This window comes from Lampris incognitus, chromosome 6, assembly GCF_029633865.1.
Source record: "Lampris incognitus isolate fLamInc1 chromosome 6, fLamInc1.hap2, whole genome shotgun sequence".
NCBI lineage: Eukaryota > Metazoa > Chordata > Actinopteri > Lampriformes > Lampridae > Lampris > Lampris incognitus.
Window position 1 is genome coordinate 31,768,265 of NC_079216.1, and position 18,131 is coordinate 31,786,395.

Below are 18,131 nucleotides of genomic sequence, written 5' to 3' on the forward strand. Positions count from 1 at the left end.
TTTTTTATTCTCCAAGCATCAATTGCTTGGAGAATAATAAATAACCTGTCATTATAATTATTTGTTAGTTTTTCGTTGTTTCGTGTCCTTTCCTTTCTTGTGAACAGGTGTTTTTTTGTCTTGAGACTTTCTTAAATGGTGATGCTTTTTTTCATCAAATAAATCAAACCCTACTAGCTTTAGCAGGGCATTGACAGTTTCAATAAATTTAGTTTTGTCCAGAAAATAATCAATTACTTTGATGGACTTGCTAAAGGTTCACCCAAGGAAAAAATTGATTTCCTTCAAAGTGTACATTTCACTGGTTGGTCGCTGGGAATCTGTTACAGCGCTGCCTGAGTCAGAATCGTACTCCATTTCATCATCATCCTCCTTCTTCTCCTGGTGCTCAGTGACATGCGGGGTCTGCTGCCACCTCCTCCCCATCACTCTGCACCTCCTGACCAGGCTCGGCTGCAGCAGCTGCCGTGGAGGTTATGTACGCAGTGTGGCGGACACTAGGGGCTATGCCTCTCACCCAGCAGGACTGTGAGCTGGGGGCGTGGTTTACATTCCCGGGCTCGCCGGTGCAGGGTTGTTCCTGCTGCAGTTGGTTTTTGGAGTTGAGGAATAAACATCAAACTCGCCTTGGTCTCCTGTGTTTTTCCTCATTCCTGCCACATTGGTGACCCCGAATTGAGCATGTTTGGAGCAGAAGAGGAGTGCGAATCCACTTCGGCCACGCCGCCCCAACTCTCACAGCCAGCCGTTCTCGCCGCGGCTGTGAAACTCCCAGAGTTCTGGCAGAGCGACCCGGCCTCATGGTTCCAGCATGTCGAGGCGCTGTTCCACCTGCGTGGAATCTCCGCGGACGACTCCAGATACTATTTGGTCGTCGCTGCGCTGGACCAGCAGTCCACACGCCGGGCCATGCAGCTGTTGCGCGCCCCTCCGCAACACGATAAATGAGTCGCCCTCAAACATCTTCTGCTCCAGAGGTACAGCCTATCTACCACAGAGAGGGCAGATAGAATCCTTTCCCTATCCGGTTTTGGCGATGGGACGGCTGTGGATCTCATGGACAATATGCTGTCGCTGCTAGGCTCAAACGAAGGTGGGTTCCTTTTCCCGCACGTTTTCCTGCGCCAGCTCCCGTCTCCTGTGCGCGCGGCTTTGGCTAACTCCCCGTGTCTGGCCGCTGGTGACTACCGAGGTTTGGCTGAGGAGGCCGATCGGGTCCTGCTGGCTACCAAATTGTTCTCTGTGCAGAGTGTGGCATCGGAGCCTCTGCAGCCGACGTCAGAGGACGCGGACCCGGCAGTGGTGGCTGAAGTGACTGCCCGGAGACGGCGCGGGAGTGGCCTCTGTTTCTTCCACCAGCGGTTCGGTGGCAAGGCGAGGCGCTGCGTCCCTCCGTGCACGTTTGAGGCGACGGGAAACTCCAGGGCCAGCGCTCAGTAGCAGCTGTGGGCGCTGGCGGACGTAGTGAGCTGCTCTTCATTAATGACACGATGTCAGGAAGACGGTTTCTGGTGGACTCAGGCTCGCAAAAGAGCCTACTCCCTCCTGCTAAGACAGACAGGTCGGCCGAAGGCGGCGGCCCAAAGTTAAGTGCAGCTAACGGTTCGTCCATTGCGACGTTTGGCACAAGGTTGGTGACTGTTTGCTTCCACGGGCGCCATTTTGAGTGGGACTTTGTAGTGGCCGCCATTACTGTTCCTATTATCGGCGCAGATTTTCTGTGTGCTAATGGTCTGCTGGTTGATGTTGCAAACCGCCGTTTAATTGATGCTGTGTCTTTCGCCACTGTTCCGTGCGAGACAGGGGGAGCCAGGCCGTTAACACACGCTAACTTTTTAGCATTAGGGGATGTTTTTCAGCGTTTGCTGGCGGATTTTCCATCGGTGACTACGCCTGCCTTTTCCACCGCGGTTACTAAACACGGGGTACAACATTTCATTCCCACTCTGGGACCGTCAGTTTTTGCGCGCGCGCGGCGCCTCAACGCGGTAAAATTGGCTATTGCTAAGGAGGAGTTCGCCATCATGGAGCGTCTGAGTATAGTGAGGCGTTCCAACAGCCCGTGGGCCTCGCCGCTTCACATGGTGCCCAAGGCGGATGGGTCGTGGCGGCCTTGCGGCGATTTTCGCCGCCTGAACAACGTCACCGCCAATGACCGCTATCCCATCCCACACATACAGTACTTTTCCATACGCCTGGCAGGTACCACTATTTTCTCTAAGGTGGACCTGGTGCGCGGCTATCATCAGGTTCCCGTGCGCGCAGAGGACGTGCCCAAGACCGCAGTGATCACCCCGTTTGGGCTTTTTGAGTTCATGCGCATGCCTTTTGGCTTGAAGGGGGCAGCGCAAACCTTTCAGAGGCTGATGGACTGCGTGACCTTGATTTCGTATTCGTTTATCTCGACGACATATTAGTGGCCAGTCCGTCAGCTGAAGAGCACCTGGCGCACCTGAAACAGGTTTTCCGTCGTCTGGACGAACACGGCCTGATAGTCAACCCGGCCAAGTGTCAGTTTGGACTGCCGGTGATTGACTTCTTGGGTCACCGCATTTCGCCGCAAGGCGCGGTCCTGTTGCCTTCTAAGGTGCAAGCGGTGGCAGAATTTCCCCGCCCAGTCTCTGTTAAGGCATTGCAGGAATTCTTGGGCATGGTGAATTTCTATAACCGTTTCCTCCCTTGCGCTACCCACCTCCTTCAGCCACTTTACAAAGCCCTGCGGCTTAAAAAGGCTAACGACCCTGTCGACTGGACTCCCGAACAGGTCCAGGCCTTTGACGGAGCTAAGTGCGCCCTGGCTAACGCTGCCCTCCTCGCCCATCCCACACCCACGGCGTCCATAGCTTTAACAACCAATGCGTCTGACATAGCCGTGGGGGCTGTGGTTGAACAGCGTGTGGCGAATGCGTGGCAGCCACTCGCATTTTTTAGCCGCAAACTGCGGGATAGCGAGCGCAGCGTTTTTGACCGGGAGTTGCTGGCACTGCACCTTGCAACCCGGCATTTCCGCTTCCTGCTGGAGGGTTGCCCATTCACGGCTTATGTGGATCATAAGCCGCTGACTTTTGCCATGTCCAAGGTGACTGAGCCGTGGTCTGCTCATCAACAGCGCCACCTAGCGGCCATCTCCGAGTTCACAACGGACATTCAGCATGTGGCCAGGAAGTCCAACCCTGTTGCTGATTGTCTGTCACGTGTGCTTGTGTGTCCTGTGCACCTCGGTGTGGATTTCTCTGCTATGGCTGCCGACCAGCCCAGCGACCCGGACGTCCTTGCCCTTAGGTCAACACGTACCGGTCTCAAGCTAGAGGACGCTGTGATGCAGGAAGGCAGTCCTGCCCTCCTCTGCGATGTCTCCACCGGCCGTCCCCGCCCCGTTGTTCCAGTGGCCTGGCGCCGTCGAGTTTTCGATTCGATTCACTCCCTCTCGCACCCTGGAGTTCGGGCATCGATGAAGTTGGTCGATTCCAAGTTCGTCTGGCCTGGCCTCCGCAAGGACGTCAAGGGGTGGGCAGCTGCATGTGTAGCGTGCCAGCGCGCTAAGGTCCACCAGCACACTAAATCGCCCCTCGAACCGTTTCCGATCCCGGCCAGACGTTTCGACCACGTGCATGTGGACCTGGTGGGCCCTCTACCTTCTTCACAGGGTTTTACGCACCTGCTCACAATGGTAGATCGGACCACCAGGTGGCCAGAGGCTGTCCCTCTATCCTCCACAACATCCTCGGATGTTGCACGCGCTTTTCTTTCCTCCTGGGTCGCCCGTTTCGGCACTCCGTCAGATATCACCTCAGACAGGGGCCCCCAGTTCGTGTCAGAGCTCTGGTCGGCACTTGCGCGATCCTTGCGTGTGCAGGTACACCGCACTACCGCGTATCACCCTCAGGCTAACGGGTTGTGTGAACGTTTTCACCGGTTGCTCAAGGCAGCACTGCGCTCTCAGATGGTAACTGGGTGGATCGTTTACCTTGGGTTATGCTCGGGTTGCATTCGGCTCCTAAGGAGGACCTCAACACGTCACCCGCTGAGCTGGTGCTCGGTCAGCCGCTCCGCGTCCCTGGGGAATTTTTGCCTGGGAGTTCCGCTCCTCGACCCCGTCCGGCCGTTTATCCTTTTTTGTCCGACAGCACTCGGGTTCCAGGCCCCTTTCATCACTGTTTTCCGCGGTCGTTCGTGCCTGCGGAGCTCATGTCGGCTCGTTTTGTACGGCATGATGCTCACCGCTCGCCCCTCCAACCCCCATACGATGACCCATTTCGGGTTCTTGAGACGGGTCCTAAGGGTTTTGTGATAGATATGGGTGGGCGTAGGGAGCGTGTCACGCTTGATAGGCTTAAACCGGCGCACAGGGTGGCAGGCGAAGTTGTGTTTCCGGCCCAGGTTCCCCGTCGGAGTCGTCCTCCTTCCAGGACCCCGGCAGTGTCTTCACGGGTTCAGCGTTCTGCTTCTCAGCCGGCTTTGGACTGTGTTTCACCTACTGTTTCCGCTGAGGGACGGCGCAGCCGTTATGGCAGGCTGCTTAAGCCTCCAGTGAGACAATAATTTTCTTTCCAGGAGTCCCTTCTGGGTGTTCGGGAGGGGGGCTGCGTGGCGGACACTAGGGGCTATGCCTCTCACCCAGCAGGACTGTGAACTGGGGGCGTGGTTTACGTTCCCGGGCTCGCCTGTGCAGGGTTGTTCCTGCTGCAGTTGGTTTTTGGAGTTGAGGAATAAACATCAAACTCGCCTTGGTCTCCTGCGTTTTTCCTCATTCCTACCACAGCAGCAGCACCACTAACTACACGCACATTGGATCCCTCTTCTACAGTTACAAAGTCATCTACAGCCACTTTATCTTTCTCCAAATAACTATGGATTTTAGGAGACTCCAGGTTTACATTTTGTGGGGTTTCACTTGGTTCCTTGCGGCCACTGGTCTTGGTAAACCCCAGCCCCACCCCCCGCTACTTCCCCTGACTTCAGCCGCCTAGGTGGCGGCTTTCGCATCCTTTACTTCCCACTGTCTATGCAGGCAAGCAAAGCGCTTGTGTTCAACGTCCCCACACTCAAAACACTTCATACTACCTGAACTTACATATACCATTTTGGCTATAGGCTCAAAATTGAATTATTACATATTTATAATTCATAAAAACAACAGACTATGGAATCTGAATCAGTAATGTCAGTCTGATATCCGATGAGTGAATTACATCAGTATCGACATCCGATACGGATATTGGATCGGATCAGTCCCAACTCTACCTACAATACCAATAATTCACAGTTGACCCTGTGGTCTAATACCCTGGGATGTGGGGTTTTATTACAGTACTCATCTTCAGCTCCTGTCACACACACACACACACACACACACACACACCACCACGGTCCTCTTCATCTAAACCTCTTTTTTCTACTTTTTCAAAATGCGATTAGGCAGAGTGAGGCTAAAAACAAGTGCTTATTTAACTCTTTGACCAAAGGAAGGTGTTGGCATTTGGCTTTGAACAAACAGAAGTCGTATTAAAATAATTTAGATGAAGGGGTTGCTTGTTACCTTCCACATGTCTGCGCACTGTCCATACAGCATTGGGATTACCAGGCAACTCTGACACAGCCATCTCTGACACCTGATAAAGGGTGGAATGGAGACAGGATTGGAGTAAAAGAAGTAAAAAGGGAAGTACAAAGAAAGGGTCAATGAGACCAGTAAAAGGAAAGGCATATAAGACAAAGTATTTCGTAGACAAATGTGAATCAAGCTCTAACAGCTAAATCAAATACTTTGTCACATATGATACTTGTTTGAAAAGTGTGCTGCTGAGATCAGAGCAACATAAAATTCTTCACTTTTTAGTTGTGTGTGAGAGAGAATATATGCATAAGATATTCTGTGTATTTGTGCATATGCTTGTAGATCCAAGAAAGAACAAGTATGATTGGATAATTGTGTGCATGTGGTTGTACCTCCAGTCCATGCCTTAGGACCCTTAGTGTGGCCTTGGGTCCTCTTCCACAGGACACATAGAGTTGAGGAGTGTCCTCATTGGCCAGATCAGCTATCTGTTAAACACAACATTGATTTTTATGCATTCCTTAATAAAATAAATTAGGGCCGGGGTGTGGCGGGAACAAGACAGCTCAAACGTCTAACAAACCTCACATCAACAATAAGGAATTTATAAATAAATGTAAGGCTTATAAATATAAATCTCAAATCTTGAATTTGTTGGTGCTAGTATGCTGTTTCTGCGCATCTGTTTCACAGCGCTTTCTCTGTTGTTGTCTCGGATTCGGAGCCTATTATAATGAGCATTTATGTAGGTCTTTAATTTATTCATGATAAGAAAAAATTGTCATAAGCTGTTATGTCACAAAAGGTGCATAGATAGGACCTCGTTCAAACAAATCCCTCGCGATTACAAACATGCATAAAACACAACAAACCTTTAGGAAAATGTTTTTTTATTTACAAATAACAATACTGTAGAATAAAATAATCCTTAACAATTAATACCTTTAATTGTTGTACCCCGTGTTTAGTCATGAAGAAAAATTTAACTTGGATTTAAGATTTTGAATAATTGAGTGTGGCTCAGCATCCGATGGAGCTTTGAAATAATCGAACCTTTAAGCTTTTTGTGAGCAATACAGTTACGCATTTCCAGGCCAGATTGGACATGTAGTCCCTCCAGTGAGTTCTGGGTCTAACCCAGTTGGCCGTGCCCGGTAAAACTCCAAAGGAAGGCGCCCAGGAGGCATCCTAATCAGATGCCAGAACCACCTCAACTGGCTCCTTTCGACGTGAAGGAGCAGCGGCTCTACTCCAAGCTCCCTCCGGACGTCCAAGCTCCTCACCTTATCTCTAAGGCTGAGTCCAGACACCCTACGGAGGAAACTCATTTCAGCTGCTTGTATCCACAATCTCACCCTTTCGGTTACTACCCAAAGCTCATGACCACAGGTGAGGGTTGGAACGAAGACTGACTGGTAAATTGAGAGCTTTGCGTTCTGGCTCAGCTCCCTCTTCACCACAACGTCTGCATTACTGCTGAAGCTGCACCAATCTGCCTTTCAATCTCGGGCTCCATCTTACCTTCACTCGTGAACAAGACCCCGAGATACTTGAACTCCTTCACTTGAGGCAACAACTCATCCCCAACCCGGAGGGAGCAATCCACTATTTTCCGGTACAGAACCATGGCCTCAGACTTGGAGGTGCTGACTCTCATGCCGGACATTTCACATTCAGCTGCAAACCTGGAGGTTGCGTTGGTGCACGCTGGAGGTCGCGTTCTGATGAAGCCAACAAAACCACATCATCTACGAAGAGCAGAGATGCAATTCTGGGGTTCCCAAAACGGACACATTCCTCACCTTGGGATGCGCCTTGAGATCCTGTCCATGAATATCACAAACAGAATCGGCGACAAGGGACAACCTTGGCAGAGTCCAACACCAACCGAAAATGTGTTTGACTTTGTGCCGAGAATGTGGACACAGCTCTCACTTTGGTTATACAAGGACCGGATGACTTTTAGCAACTGCCCTGGTACCACATACTCCTGCAGTAACCCCCACAGAGTGCCCCAGGGTACACGGTCAAAAGCCTTCTCCAAGTAAACAAAACACATGTAGACTGGCTGGTCAAACTCCCATGCCCCCCACAGTAGTTCTGCAAGGGTAAAGAGTTGGTCTGTTGTTCCACGACCAGAACGGAATCCGCATTGTTCCAGCACCCTAGAATAGACTTTCCCAGGGAGGCTGAGCAATGTGATGCCTCGATAATTGGAGCACACCCCCCGGTCCCCCTTTTTAAATATGGGAACCACCACCCCAGTCTGCCACTCCACAGGTACTGTCCCCGACCTCCATGCGACAATGAAGAGGCGTGTCAGCCAAGACAGCCCAACAACGTCCAGAGCCTTCAGCATCTCAGGGCGAATCTCATCCACATCTGGCACCTTGCCACCGAGGAGCTTCTTAACTATCTCAGAGACCTCTGCCAGGGATATGAGTGGGGCTTCCCCTGAGTCTTCAGACTCTACTCCTCCACTGAGGACATGTTAGCCGGGTTCAGAAGCTCCTCAAAGTGTTCTTTCCACCGCTCAACAACATCCCCAGTCCGGGTCAATAGTCAAGCCCTGCTTCCCTTCCCTGAGTCACCGGATGGTTTGCCAGAACTTCCTTGCAGTCAACCGAAAGCCCTCCTCCATAGCCTCGCGGAAACTCCTCCCACACCTGAGTTTTCACTTCCGCAACTGCCAGAGCCGCAGCCCTTTTGGTCTCCCGGTACCTGTCTGCTGCTTCAGGAGACCCCTGGGCCAACCAAGCCCGAAAGGCCTCCTTCTTCAGCCTGACGGCTTCCCTCACGACCGGTGTCCACCAGCAGGTTCTTAGGTTGCCCCTTATGACCACAGCTCCTGCCTGCCACATCTGCAATAGAGGCTTTGAACATGGCCCACCCAGATTCCATGTCCCCAGCCTCCCTCAGTATACACGAGACCTACTTCCGGAGGTGGAAGTTGAAGACCTCACAGACAGGAGCCTCTGCCAGACGTTCCCAGTTCACCCTCACTACACGTTTGGGTTTGCCAGGTCTGTCCAGCAGCCTTCCCCGCCATCTGATCCAACTCACCACCAGGTCATGATCAGTTGACAGCTCTGCTCCTCTCTTCACCCGAGTGTCCAAAACATACAGCTGCAGATCTGATGATACACTACAAAGTCTATCATCAATCTTCCGCCTAAGGTGTTCTGGTACCAAATACACTCATGAACTACCTAATGTTCGAACATGGTGTTCGTTATGGCCAATCCATGAATCACACAGAAGTCCAATAACAAGGAACCGCTTGGGTTCAGATCGGGAAAGCTGTTCCTCGCAATCATGTCCCTCCAGGTTTCTCCATCGTTGCCCACGTGAGCATTGAAGTCCCCCAGCAGAAATCTTGGGAATTATTTAAATTCAAAATCAGCATTTGATCTTCTGTTCTCCCACCACACTGATAATGACTTCTTGTTGTGATTAGGCAGTTGGTAAATTGGTGACTAGCTGGATTGCTTTGGCCTACACATCTGAGTGACTAAGTAACCAATGACCCCAGATGACCCTGCCCACCAAGGCTGATCATTTTAAAATAAAAACACAGTGAAATAAATAAAAGCCATTTGGAACACCGCTACTCAGAAATAACTAAGAACATACAGAATATAAAAGGCCAGTGAATTAATAAAAAGGTACACATGCAATAATGATAACAATGTAATAATCAAATATTGATTTAGATTTTTAAAATGTCATTATGTCATTGAATACTTATTTAATTGGATGTTTACTGATTTCCTTGACTATTAATTTTTTTCATTGTCTCTTTAAATTCTGTCACATTGGGTCCTCCACACAAAGTCACCCTGCCAAAGCATACACAATTGCTCACACTTTTTCACGTACCTGTTCATTTTGAAAACAATGACCAGAATAAAATGAGCAGATTCTGTTCTAAGGCACACAGAAACTATTTCCTTCAAAGTTTAGAGCAGATCACTGCCAAACTACTTAAATTTCAATCACCACCACTTGGCAAACCTTACTGAAATTTACTAGTCATGTCTTCAAGAAGGTGGTTTTATCGTGTACAGTCCCAAAGAGGACATATCCCCAAACTCACGTTCAGTTTCTCTGCCAGTTTAGTCCACCTTTCACAAAAACCTATTGGTGGCTGGGACCATGTTACATCCACCACTGAAGACCTCCTAATCCATTGGGAAGAAGAGGCAGAATTTCCCCTACCATTGCCTTGGAGGGGTGGCCCGCCCCGCGCCAACAAGACGCCCCACCCCTCCTGAAAGAGCCCCCGAAAATCGCACGTGACAAAAAAAAAACTCACAATGAAACCTGACGCGCGAAATGGTAGCAAGCTAATAGAATGTCTAAGAGGAAGGGAGCCGGCGACGAGCCTAAACAGGCAAAACATTTTTCATTTCTCCCAAAAGCAACAAGAACTGGGGGAGAAACAGTGGAGACTGTCAGCACCTCTGAACGTTTAGAAGAACAGTCATCGTCATCAACAGATAGCAACCTGTCAGTGACAATTCAACCGGAGGAGGGAGGGAAAGTGCAATCAGAGGACAGAGGGAGAGCTGTCAGCAAGCAACCGCTGCGTCCGTCTACGATGATGGTGTCGACACCGCGTATCCGTGACGCGCGCGCTCCACGACAACAGTAGTTTGGGGGGACCTACCGCCCCGCCTGAAAAAAATCCTAGGGGAAACACTGAGAGGCATAAAGCCTTCTACAGCTTGTTCTCCACATTTCCCTTCTCCTGTGTTCCCTGACATCTTTTAGAGTTTTGAGGATTTACTACAGCAGCATAGGCAGCCTTCTCCTTCACCTCCCCAAAACTCTCCAGGCTAATACAGCCAAAAAGTAATAACTCCCCTCATCCTGCTAAGGAGAGAAAAACACGAGACTAGACCTCAATGAGCCCATCAGGCATTCAAATCCTTTCCAATACATGACCAGGGGGAACCAGGTTATTTCTCAAAGCTTGGGCTCATCTAATAAATCTGCATTTCATCTGATTTCACACCAACAATTAGATATTAGTACCCCCAAAAGCATTTTTAAGATCAAACATTTTTGTAAATGATAAACAAAATCTGCCATTCAAATGTCCTTTTTCTCTTTGGTCTTGGGCTACCTTGCAAGTTCCTCTAACAGACCAACCCCTACCTCCACAGCTGGCAGGACTTTCCATCTCTTCTGAGCTTTCCCACATGACCCTTTCCCATCCCTGCACTTTTTTTGTGAGGCTCCTGTACTGGTGGAGGCCTTTCCCACTGTTCACTTTTACGCATGGCCCTAGCACCGTACCAAACCTGGCTCTTCATTTGGTCCCCTGCAAAACTGTCTGTGTGTTGAAGACCCTGCTGCCATCTCAGTTCCCTGTTTACCCCCCCCCCCCACACTTAACAAACCCTCTCCCTCATCACATCTGCTGCAGTAAACTGTGTGAAATGAACAAACTCACTACCATGGCTTCCCTTGCCAAAACAAAGCAACAAACAATAGCTAAGTGTACATCAGGGCTCCAAAGTGTGACCATTGAGTTGCATTTTGTGACTTTTTTTTTTAAATGGTGCAACTACAATTTATAACTAGGTGCACCACTGAAACTTGTTCCTCGTGGACGAAAGCCCAGTCTAGAGCCCTACACATAACAAAGCCAAAATATGGGTGATACACTCGTTCCCTTTCTTTCTCTCTCTCACATCTCCACATACCTGACAGGACATAATAGGTGACAGGTTCTCTTGTTCATCCACCAGCACCAGGTTCTTGAGGGGGCGGGGTTGGAAGAAGAATGTATCGCCCTCCTCCAGTGGCATTGCAGATGAAAACTCTGGCTCGTCATCATCATCACCCAAATGGGCTATCTGATAAAGGTAGCTAAGGAATGCAACAAAAGGAAGTTAGAGAGGTATTGAGCAGGGAAGAGGGATAAACTAATGAATAACTTTGGCAATAACAAAGGAAAAAAAAAGGCAGAAAAGTAAGAATTTTCTCCATTGAATAGCATTAAAAAAGAAAGCTCTAGGATACAAGTGAAATAGATAGACTAATACTGTAGATTAAGACAGACTTACTGGTTTCCAAACTCAGAAGCCACAAAGAGAAAGCCAGTCTTCAAAACACACATGGCTGTTGCCACAGGGATAGTGTCGAAGTACTTCATCCTAATTTCTGTTACCTACGGAAACAGGCAAATTGAGAACAATATTCGACAATTCTTTCGGTCTGCTCATCTATTTTATGACATGAACAGACTGTTAATCCTTTATTCCTTCACCTATGGTAAAGAACTTGTTAACATTTCTCAGTGGAATGGACAGCTACTGAGAATACAGTAAAGTTTGCTCTAGCCCACATATCAATTAAGGTTCTCAATAGATTTTGGCCCGCTTAATTGTAGCTATGATCTGCACAGTCACATGTGCCTCGTGAGCATGCCAAACCAAACAGACGGGTATGCCTCCACTGTACCTGCAAGCTAGCTAACACAGAATGGCACAAAAGGAAAGTTGATGCTGAGGGCAGAAAATTTCAAGAGAAGTGGGAGACTGGGTACTATTTTTACAGAGTGCAAAGAGAAGCCTGTGATTTGCCATGAGATGCTCTCCGTTTTCAAAGAATATAATTTGCGTCATCATTTTAAAACCACACACCAGCAGAGCTAATGGAGCCATGGACAGGGAACAGAGGCTTCATAAACTGAAGAGGCATGCAAATACAGCAAAATATGTTTCTTCGAGCCCAACTGCAAAGTGATGGAGCTGTAAAGGCATGTTTCATTAGAGCAGAGGAAATAGCAAAATCAGGGAGGCCATTCAGAGGGGGATTTTCTGAAAAACTGTATGCTAACAGTTTACGACATTATATGCCTCAACAAACAACAAGCATTTGCAAATGTCAGTCTTACTAGAAATACCACGGCCAGTCGAGTGGATGGGTTAGTTGCCAATTTGCCATCACAGCTCAAAGACAAATCAAAAGAATGTGTTATCAACTCAATTGCTGTGGATGAAAGTACGGATAGCACACAGACACAGCTCAGCCGGCGATTTTCATCTGTGAAGTGGACACCCAATTGTCCGTTACTGAGGACCTCTTTGACTTTGAACCGATACAAGGAACAACCACAGGCCAGGAAATTTTCAAGCAGGTGGAGGGGTGCATAAATGAAATGGGGCTACCATGGGACAAACTTGTGGGGCTGACAACTGATGATGTATCTGCTATGTGCAGGGGAAGGTTTGTTTTATTGAATTCCCCAACACAGCCATTGAGTTGTTATATTCAGGCCTGTGAAACAGGTTGTTGTAGGTTGGTTATATGGTAGCCTACTTGTAAAAATGTAATTAGAAAGCATTATTTTGCTTGACTAAACGCTATGATGGCTAAGCAGCTTTTTTGTTGACATTTTTAGGGCTTCTGTGGACCAAACTGAATGTGAGAAGGCTACAGGACAATCAAAGCAGGGCTGTTGATCGATTTAAAAAAAAAAAACTAATTAATCACACAATTTGCAATTAATCACCTTTTTTAAGACTGAATTTTGTAAAAATTGATATTTAAATGGTAAACCATGGAATTAATGTAGAATCAACAACAAGGAATAATATTTAAATTCAAATATTGCCATGTAATGGCCTGGCGGCCTGTCCAGGGTGTCTCCTCGCCTGACGCCCAATGACTGCTGGGTTTGGCTCCAGCATCCCCGTGACCCTGAGAGCAGGTTTGGATAATGGATGGATGGACGGATTGTTCACACTGTTTGGTTTAGAGTATCTTTTCAACTTTGAATATGGACTCTCTCCTGTGAACTACAGATTTCCACTAAAACCATCAAGACCATCAAAATTGACTGTCAGCTTGAAAGGCATATTTCTTATATGAACTAACAGAAATAATAACAAAAGCTAGGCTTATATGTTAAAGTTCCAGTTGAATTTCAAAACCATCAACACCACTAAGATAAGACATCAGCTTAAAAGGCTTAATTCCTTGTATGCAATAATATAAATGTACTACTTGCAGGATCATTTTATGTAAATGCCCTCCACACTTCACCCATGCTGGCGTCGCTTCTTTAGGCAGCCTGCAGTTCGTGTGTAGTGAGGCTGGGCAGCTCATTGCTTCCCACAGCAGTGAGGTGACAGTAGACCTTAGGTATTGCTTCCAGGGGTGCTCCTAGCTAGGGATGCACCGGTTGCAAAATCCCTGGCCGGTTCCGATTCTGGTTATTCAAAGGGTCTGAGTTGGCCCATACCGATTTTCCCTCTAAAATTTATAGTTGACAGAAAACATTTTTTGTAATTTTTCTTAAATGAAAAATTTAAATTCAATGGTCATTCGTTCATAAAACATTGACTAAAATGTACTTGGCAAATACACCAACAAGGCAAAAAAAGTGGCCCAGGTTACTGGATAGAGCCATCTTGTGGTGAAAAAAGACATGGTTTTGCGTTTGAGCCATCTTATGGTGAAAAAAGACATGGTTTTGAGTTTTAACTGTCGTGCGTGCCATGCAGGGTAAACTTGCCAAGTTGCTGTCTTGCAGTGCTTTGACCATATTTTTAGCATTGTCACGCAACACCATATGAACCCTGCTTTTGTCTATGCCCCACCGTTGAAACATTGTGTCAAATGTGGCCGCTAGACGGGCAGCAGTGTGGGATCCAGGCACTTCTTCACAGTGTAGAAGGATGCAGTGTAGCTGGAATTGTTCGTCCACCCATTGAGCAGTCAGGCTCAACACTGACATCAAGCTTATGTTAGATGTCCAAATGTCAGTCGTAAAACTGATTGCTGATTTACTGGCAGCTATCAGGCTGCGTGTGTGGCTTGACACGACATTAAAAAGTTCAGGCAACGCGACATCAGAAATTTGTAATTTGGTCTCATGTGTTGCATAAGATTTCTGAAACCCACCCTCTCGACCATTGTAAACGGCTCGTCCTCCAGTGCCATGAGTTCCATTATTTTCCTCATAAGGATTTTGTCCCTTTCATTGCCCACGAAGGCGTCTAGAGTCAGCTGCTGACGTGCTGCCCCGGGCGGTGGTTGGGCACTGGCTGTTTTTGCCTTTGCTATGGAGGCTTCCAGTTCTAGAAATTTGTCATATTCACCCGGGTGGCGTCTTAAATGTCAGATTAAGTTGGAGGTTCCAAACGTTTTCTTGGTTGTTCCTCGATGGCTTACGTTCTCCCTGCAGAAATTGCAAACACCAAACTTTTCATCCTGTTCCCCCGCGCTGAAAAAGTTCCACACTGTCGCCATGTTGATTCATTGTCTGCTGCGCACTGCACATACATATCAAATTGGGAGACCGGCAGCACATAACCACATTAATAAAATAGACCGGCCAGTCTCAAGTTAGGGCCATTCCACGTGAAAACCGGCCAATTTTAATTGGCAGCCGATCGACCGGTGCATCCCTACTCCTAGCTGTTCGACAGCAGGACCAGGCAGCATCTCGATTCCTCAAGTGGACAACATTTGGCAGAGGGCTCCAACACCTGGGGCCAGAATCTCTTGACATTCATCATCGGCAGAATTACAGGGGTGCTCCTGCTGTTGAACAGCTAGGAGCACCCTTGGAAGCAATACCTAAGGTCTACTGTCACCTCACTGCTGTGGGAAGCAATGAGCTGCCCAACCTCACTACACATGAACTGCAGGCTGCCCAAAGAGACGACGCCAGCATGGGAGAAGTGTGGAGGGCTCTTACACAAAATGATCCTGAAAGTAGTACATAAACATAATTAACAACAAAAAATATTTTACATGTTCAAGTGCCAGTTGAATTTAAAGTGTCATTAATTCGTACCGCTTATTACTGGTTCATTTGGAGTTCAGAATGGTGCATCACAGAACCCCATATGAGCCCCAATGGCACAGCATCGTAAAATATCTATATATTTTTTTTAATTTATTTCTGATTTTTCCCTTTTTTCTCCCAATTTAGTGGCCAATTGATCCCTATTTTAATTCAAACACCCACCCTCGTATTGCATGCGTTCGCCAACTGCATCTCTCCGGCCGGCAGTCTCGAAGGAAAGCGCCTCCCCACTTTCGTGACAAGGCGAATCCAAGCCGAACCACTGTTTTTCCGACGCACACAGAGACGCATTCACGTGACGAACACAAGCCGACTCCGCCCCCCTCCCGAAGACAGCGTTGCCAATGATTGCTGCTTCGTCGAGTCCGGCCATAGTCGGATCTGACGAGACCGGGGCGCGAACCCCAGTCCCCAGTGGGCAACTGCATCGACACCAAGCCGATGCTTAGACCGCTACGCCACCGCGGACCCACTAAAATATCTATTATTAGGGCGTCCGGGTAGCGTAGCGGTCTATTCCGTTGCCTACCAATACAGGCGTCCCTACGGGCATCCCTACAGACGCAATTGGCCATGTCTGCGAGTGGGAAGCCGGATGTAGGTATATGTCCTGGTCGCTGCACTAGTGCTTCTAATGGTCGGTCGGGGCGGGGGCTGAACTGGGGGGAATAGTGTGATCCTCCCACGTGCTACGTCCCCCTGGCGAAGTAAAGGGCCATTTCAGTCAAGATATAATGTAAAGACTGACATCTGCTAAGGTTCTGTCTAGGGGGTTCCCGATCCGATCTCAAAGATCGGGCCAGGCATTTTTTTAAGAGAACAGATTGGATTGCGCAGGAAATAAGTCCGATCTTTTTTTTGTTTTGCAACACCTCCGCTCAGTCCGCTGTCACGCAGCTGTCGTAAACGGGGAGCATAGTTTGCGGCAGAATCAGGCATGACCAGGACGCAGCTAAAATGTCTGAAGTGTGGCGCTATTTTAAAATAGAAACTGAAAATAGTCCAACAGCCACTTGCAATGCTTGCAATGCAAGCATTTCGCGAGGCAGTTTTTGTAGAGCTGCGTACAATAACACTAACTTGATTAGGCACCTAAAAAAACACGAAATGGAATTAAACGAGTTCACTCAGCTAACCAAGGCGAAGGCTGCACCGAGCAACTCACACTGGAGGCTACTTTTAAAAAGAGAGGGAAATTTCCTCCCAGCAGCGACAAGGCCAAAAAGATAGCTAAAAAAGTAGCTGAATTCATCATTTTGGATCACCAGCCCATCGCTGTGGTAGAGGACACTGGTTTTCGCCGTCTTTTGGAGCTGTCGGAGCCACATTATGTCCTACCCTCCCGACACTACATGTCATGCACAGCCCTGCCGGATCTGTACAATAAGGTTTGTGACCACCTACGAGGTCTTTTATCAGGTGTGAAAGCTATTGCATTTACTACAGACATTTGGGCTTGTGATAAGAGGCATATTTATACTGTTTATTTTGAAAATAAACAAAAACCCATTAAGGAACAGCTTGGATGCAGGCATTTTCTTTCTTAATGCATTGCAGAGCTATTCAGTTGTCAACTATATCCACTGGATTGGTTATTCTAGGAAAATGTATCGGATCGGATCGGTATCAGCAGATAGCAATAGTAAGTGATCGGTATCGGATCGGGGCCCAAAAAACTTGATCGGGACATCCCTAGTTCTGTCAGACCAAAATTATGCATAAGCAGAAATCCACATAGCATCTGTGCACCACACAAAGTCGATGTGTAATTAGCATTGGCTCAAGATCTTGGACTAGGATCAAGAATTCAAAGAGCTGTGATTATGTATGGTTAAGCATTTGAGGTAATGCTCTTGTTTTAACAAGCTACAGCTACCACTTGAGATTTACACAGGAGTAAATTTGTTATTTGTTTTCTCACTCCAACAGTTCACCAGGTCAAAAGTCAATTACAGATTTTATGTGATTCTAACATTTTAACCACACTCCCAAAACATTGTGGACTATTTTCCAGAACTATCTTCCTCTGAGCCTTGAGGAAAAACACAGTAATTGAATTCAAACAATATTGCCAGATTTTCCCTGACTGCAAGCAATAACACTGTCCATCTCTCTATCCATTACCAGGGCATACAGATATTTAGAGATTTGTGTGCAAGAACCCCCCCCCCCCCCCCGCAATTTTATTTACCATCTCTTCATCCGTTTCCAGTGTAACTTTAAAAATGTCTCCCTGCTCAGTCTGGGCCAAGAAGAAGAACATGGACTTGGTCTTGTGGGTGGCTGAGCAGACAAATATCATCCCACGCTCTGGGTCATCGAGGTCATTCTGCAGGATGGCACAAGGAAAGAAGACATAAAAAGTATGAAAATCAACTGGGGAGGGGGGCAAAAGCAATTACATGAGGAAAGTTGGGAGCACAGAGGGAAAGTACTACCAGTTAACTACTTAGAAATTGTGCCTGTGGCTGGTATGTAAGTTCACAAACCTCTTGGATGGCACCAACCCCACACTTGAGGTTCAATTCTATTCTGAATTCTGGTCTGAAAACCTTTTTGGCTGATGATACAGCAAAAGAAACAAGTAACCTTTTATATCCACCAGCCATTACGAGCAGTGAATAAAAAAATTTCCTTGCCCTGAAGAAAAGCTAAGATTATCTCAAAAGATATCAATGCACAGCATGATAAGTGTGACCATTTTGTACTTAGCATTACACCACCAATGGATACAAGTGAAAAATG

General features: G+C 47.7%; 1 protein-coding gene across 1 annotated transcript in view; it reads right to left on the reverse strand.

Moving 5' to 3' along the window:
• The window catches only part of sf3b3 (splicing factor 3b, subunit 3), a 132,622-nt gene that overhangs the window by 105,169 nt on the left and 9,322 nt on the right, over positions 1-18,131 (reverse strand). The window contains exons 8-12 of the mRNA XM_056281478.1: positions 17,578-17,715; positions 11,632-11,735; positions 11,269-11,434; positions 5,950-6,045; positions 5,540-5,612 (exon numbers count right to left, since the gene is read on the reverse strand). Of these exons, the coding sequence (XP_056137453.1) occupies positions 5,540-5,612; positions 5,950-6,045; positions 11,269-11,434; positions 11,632-11,735; positions 17,578-17,715 (577 nt within the window). The remainder of the gene's footprint in view (positions 1-5,539; positions 5,613-5,949; positions 6,046-11,268; positions 11,435-11,631; positions 11,736-17,577; positions 17,716-18,131) is intronic.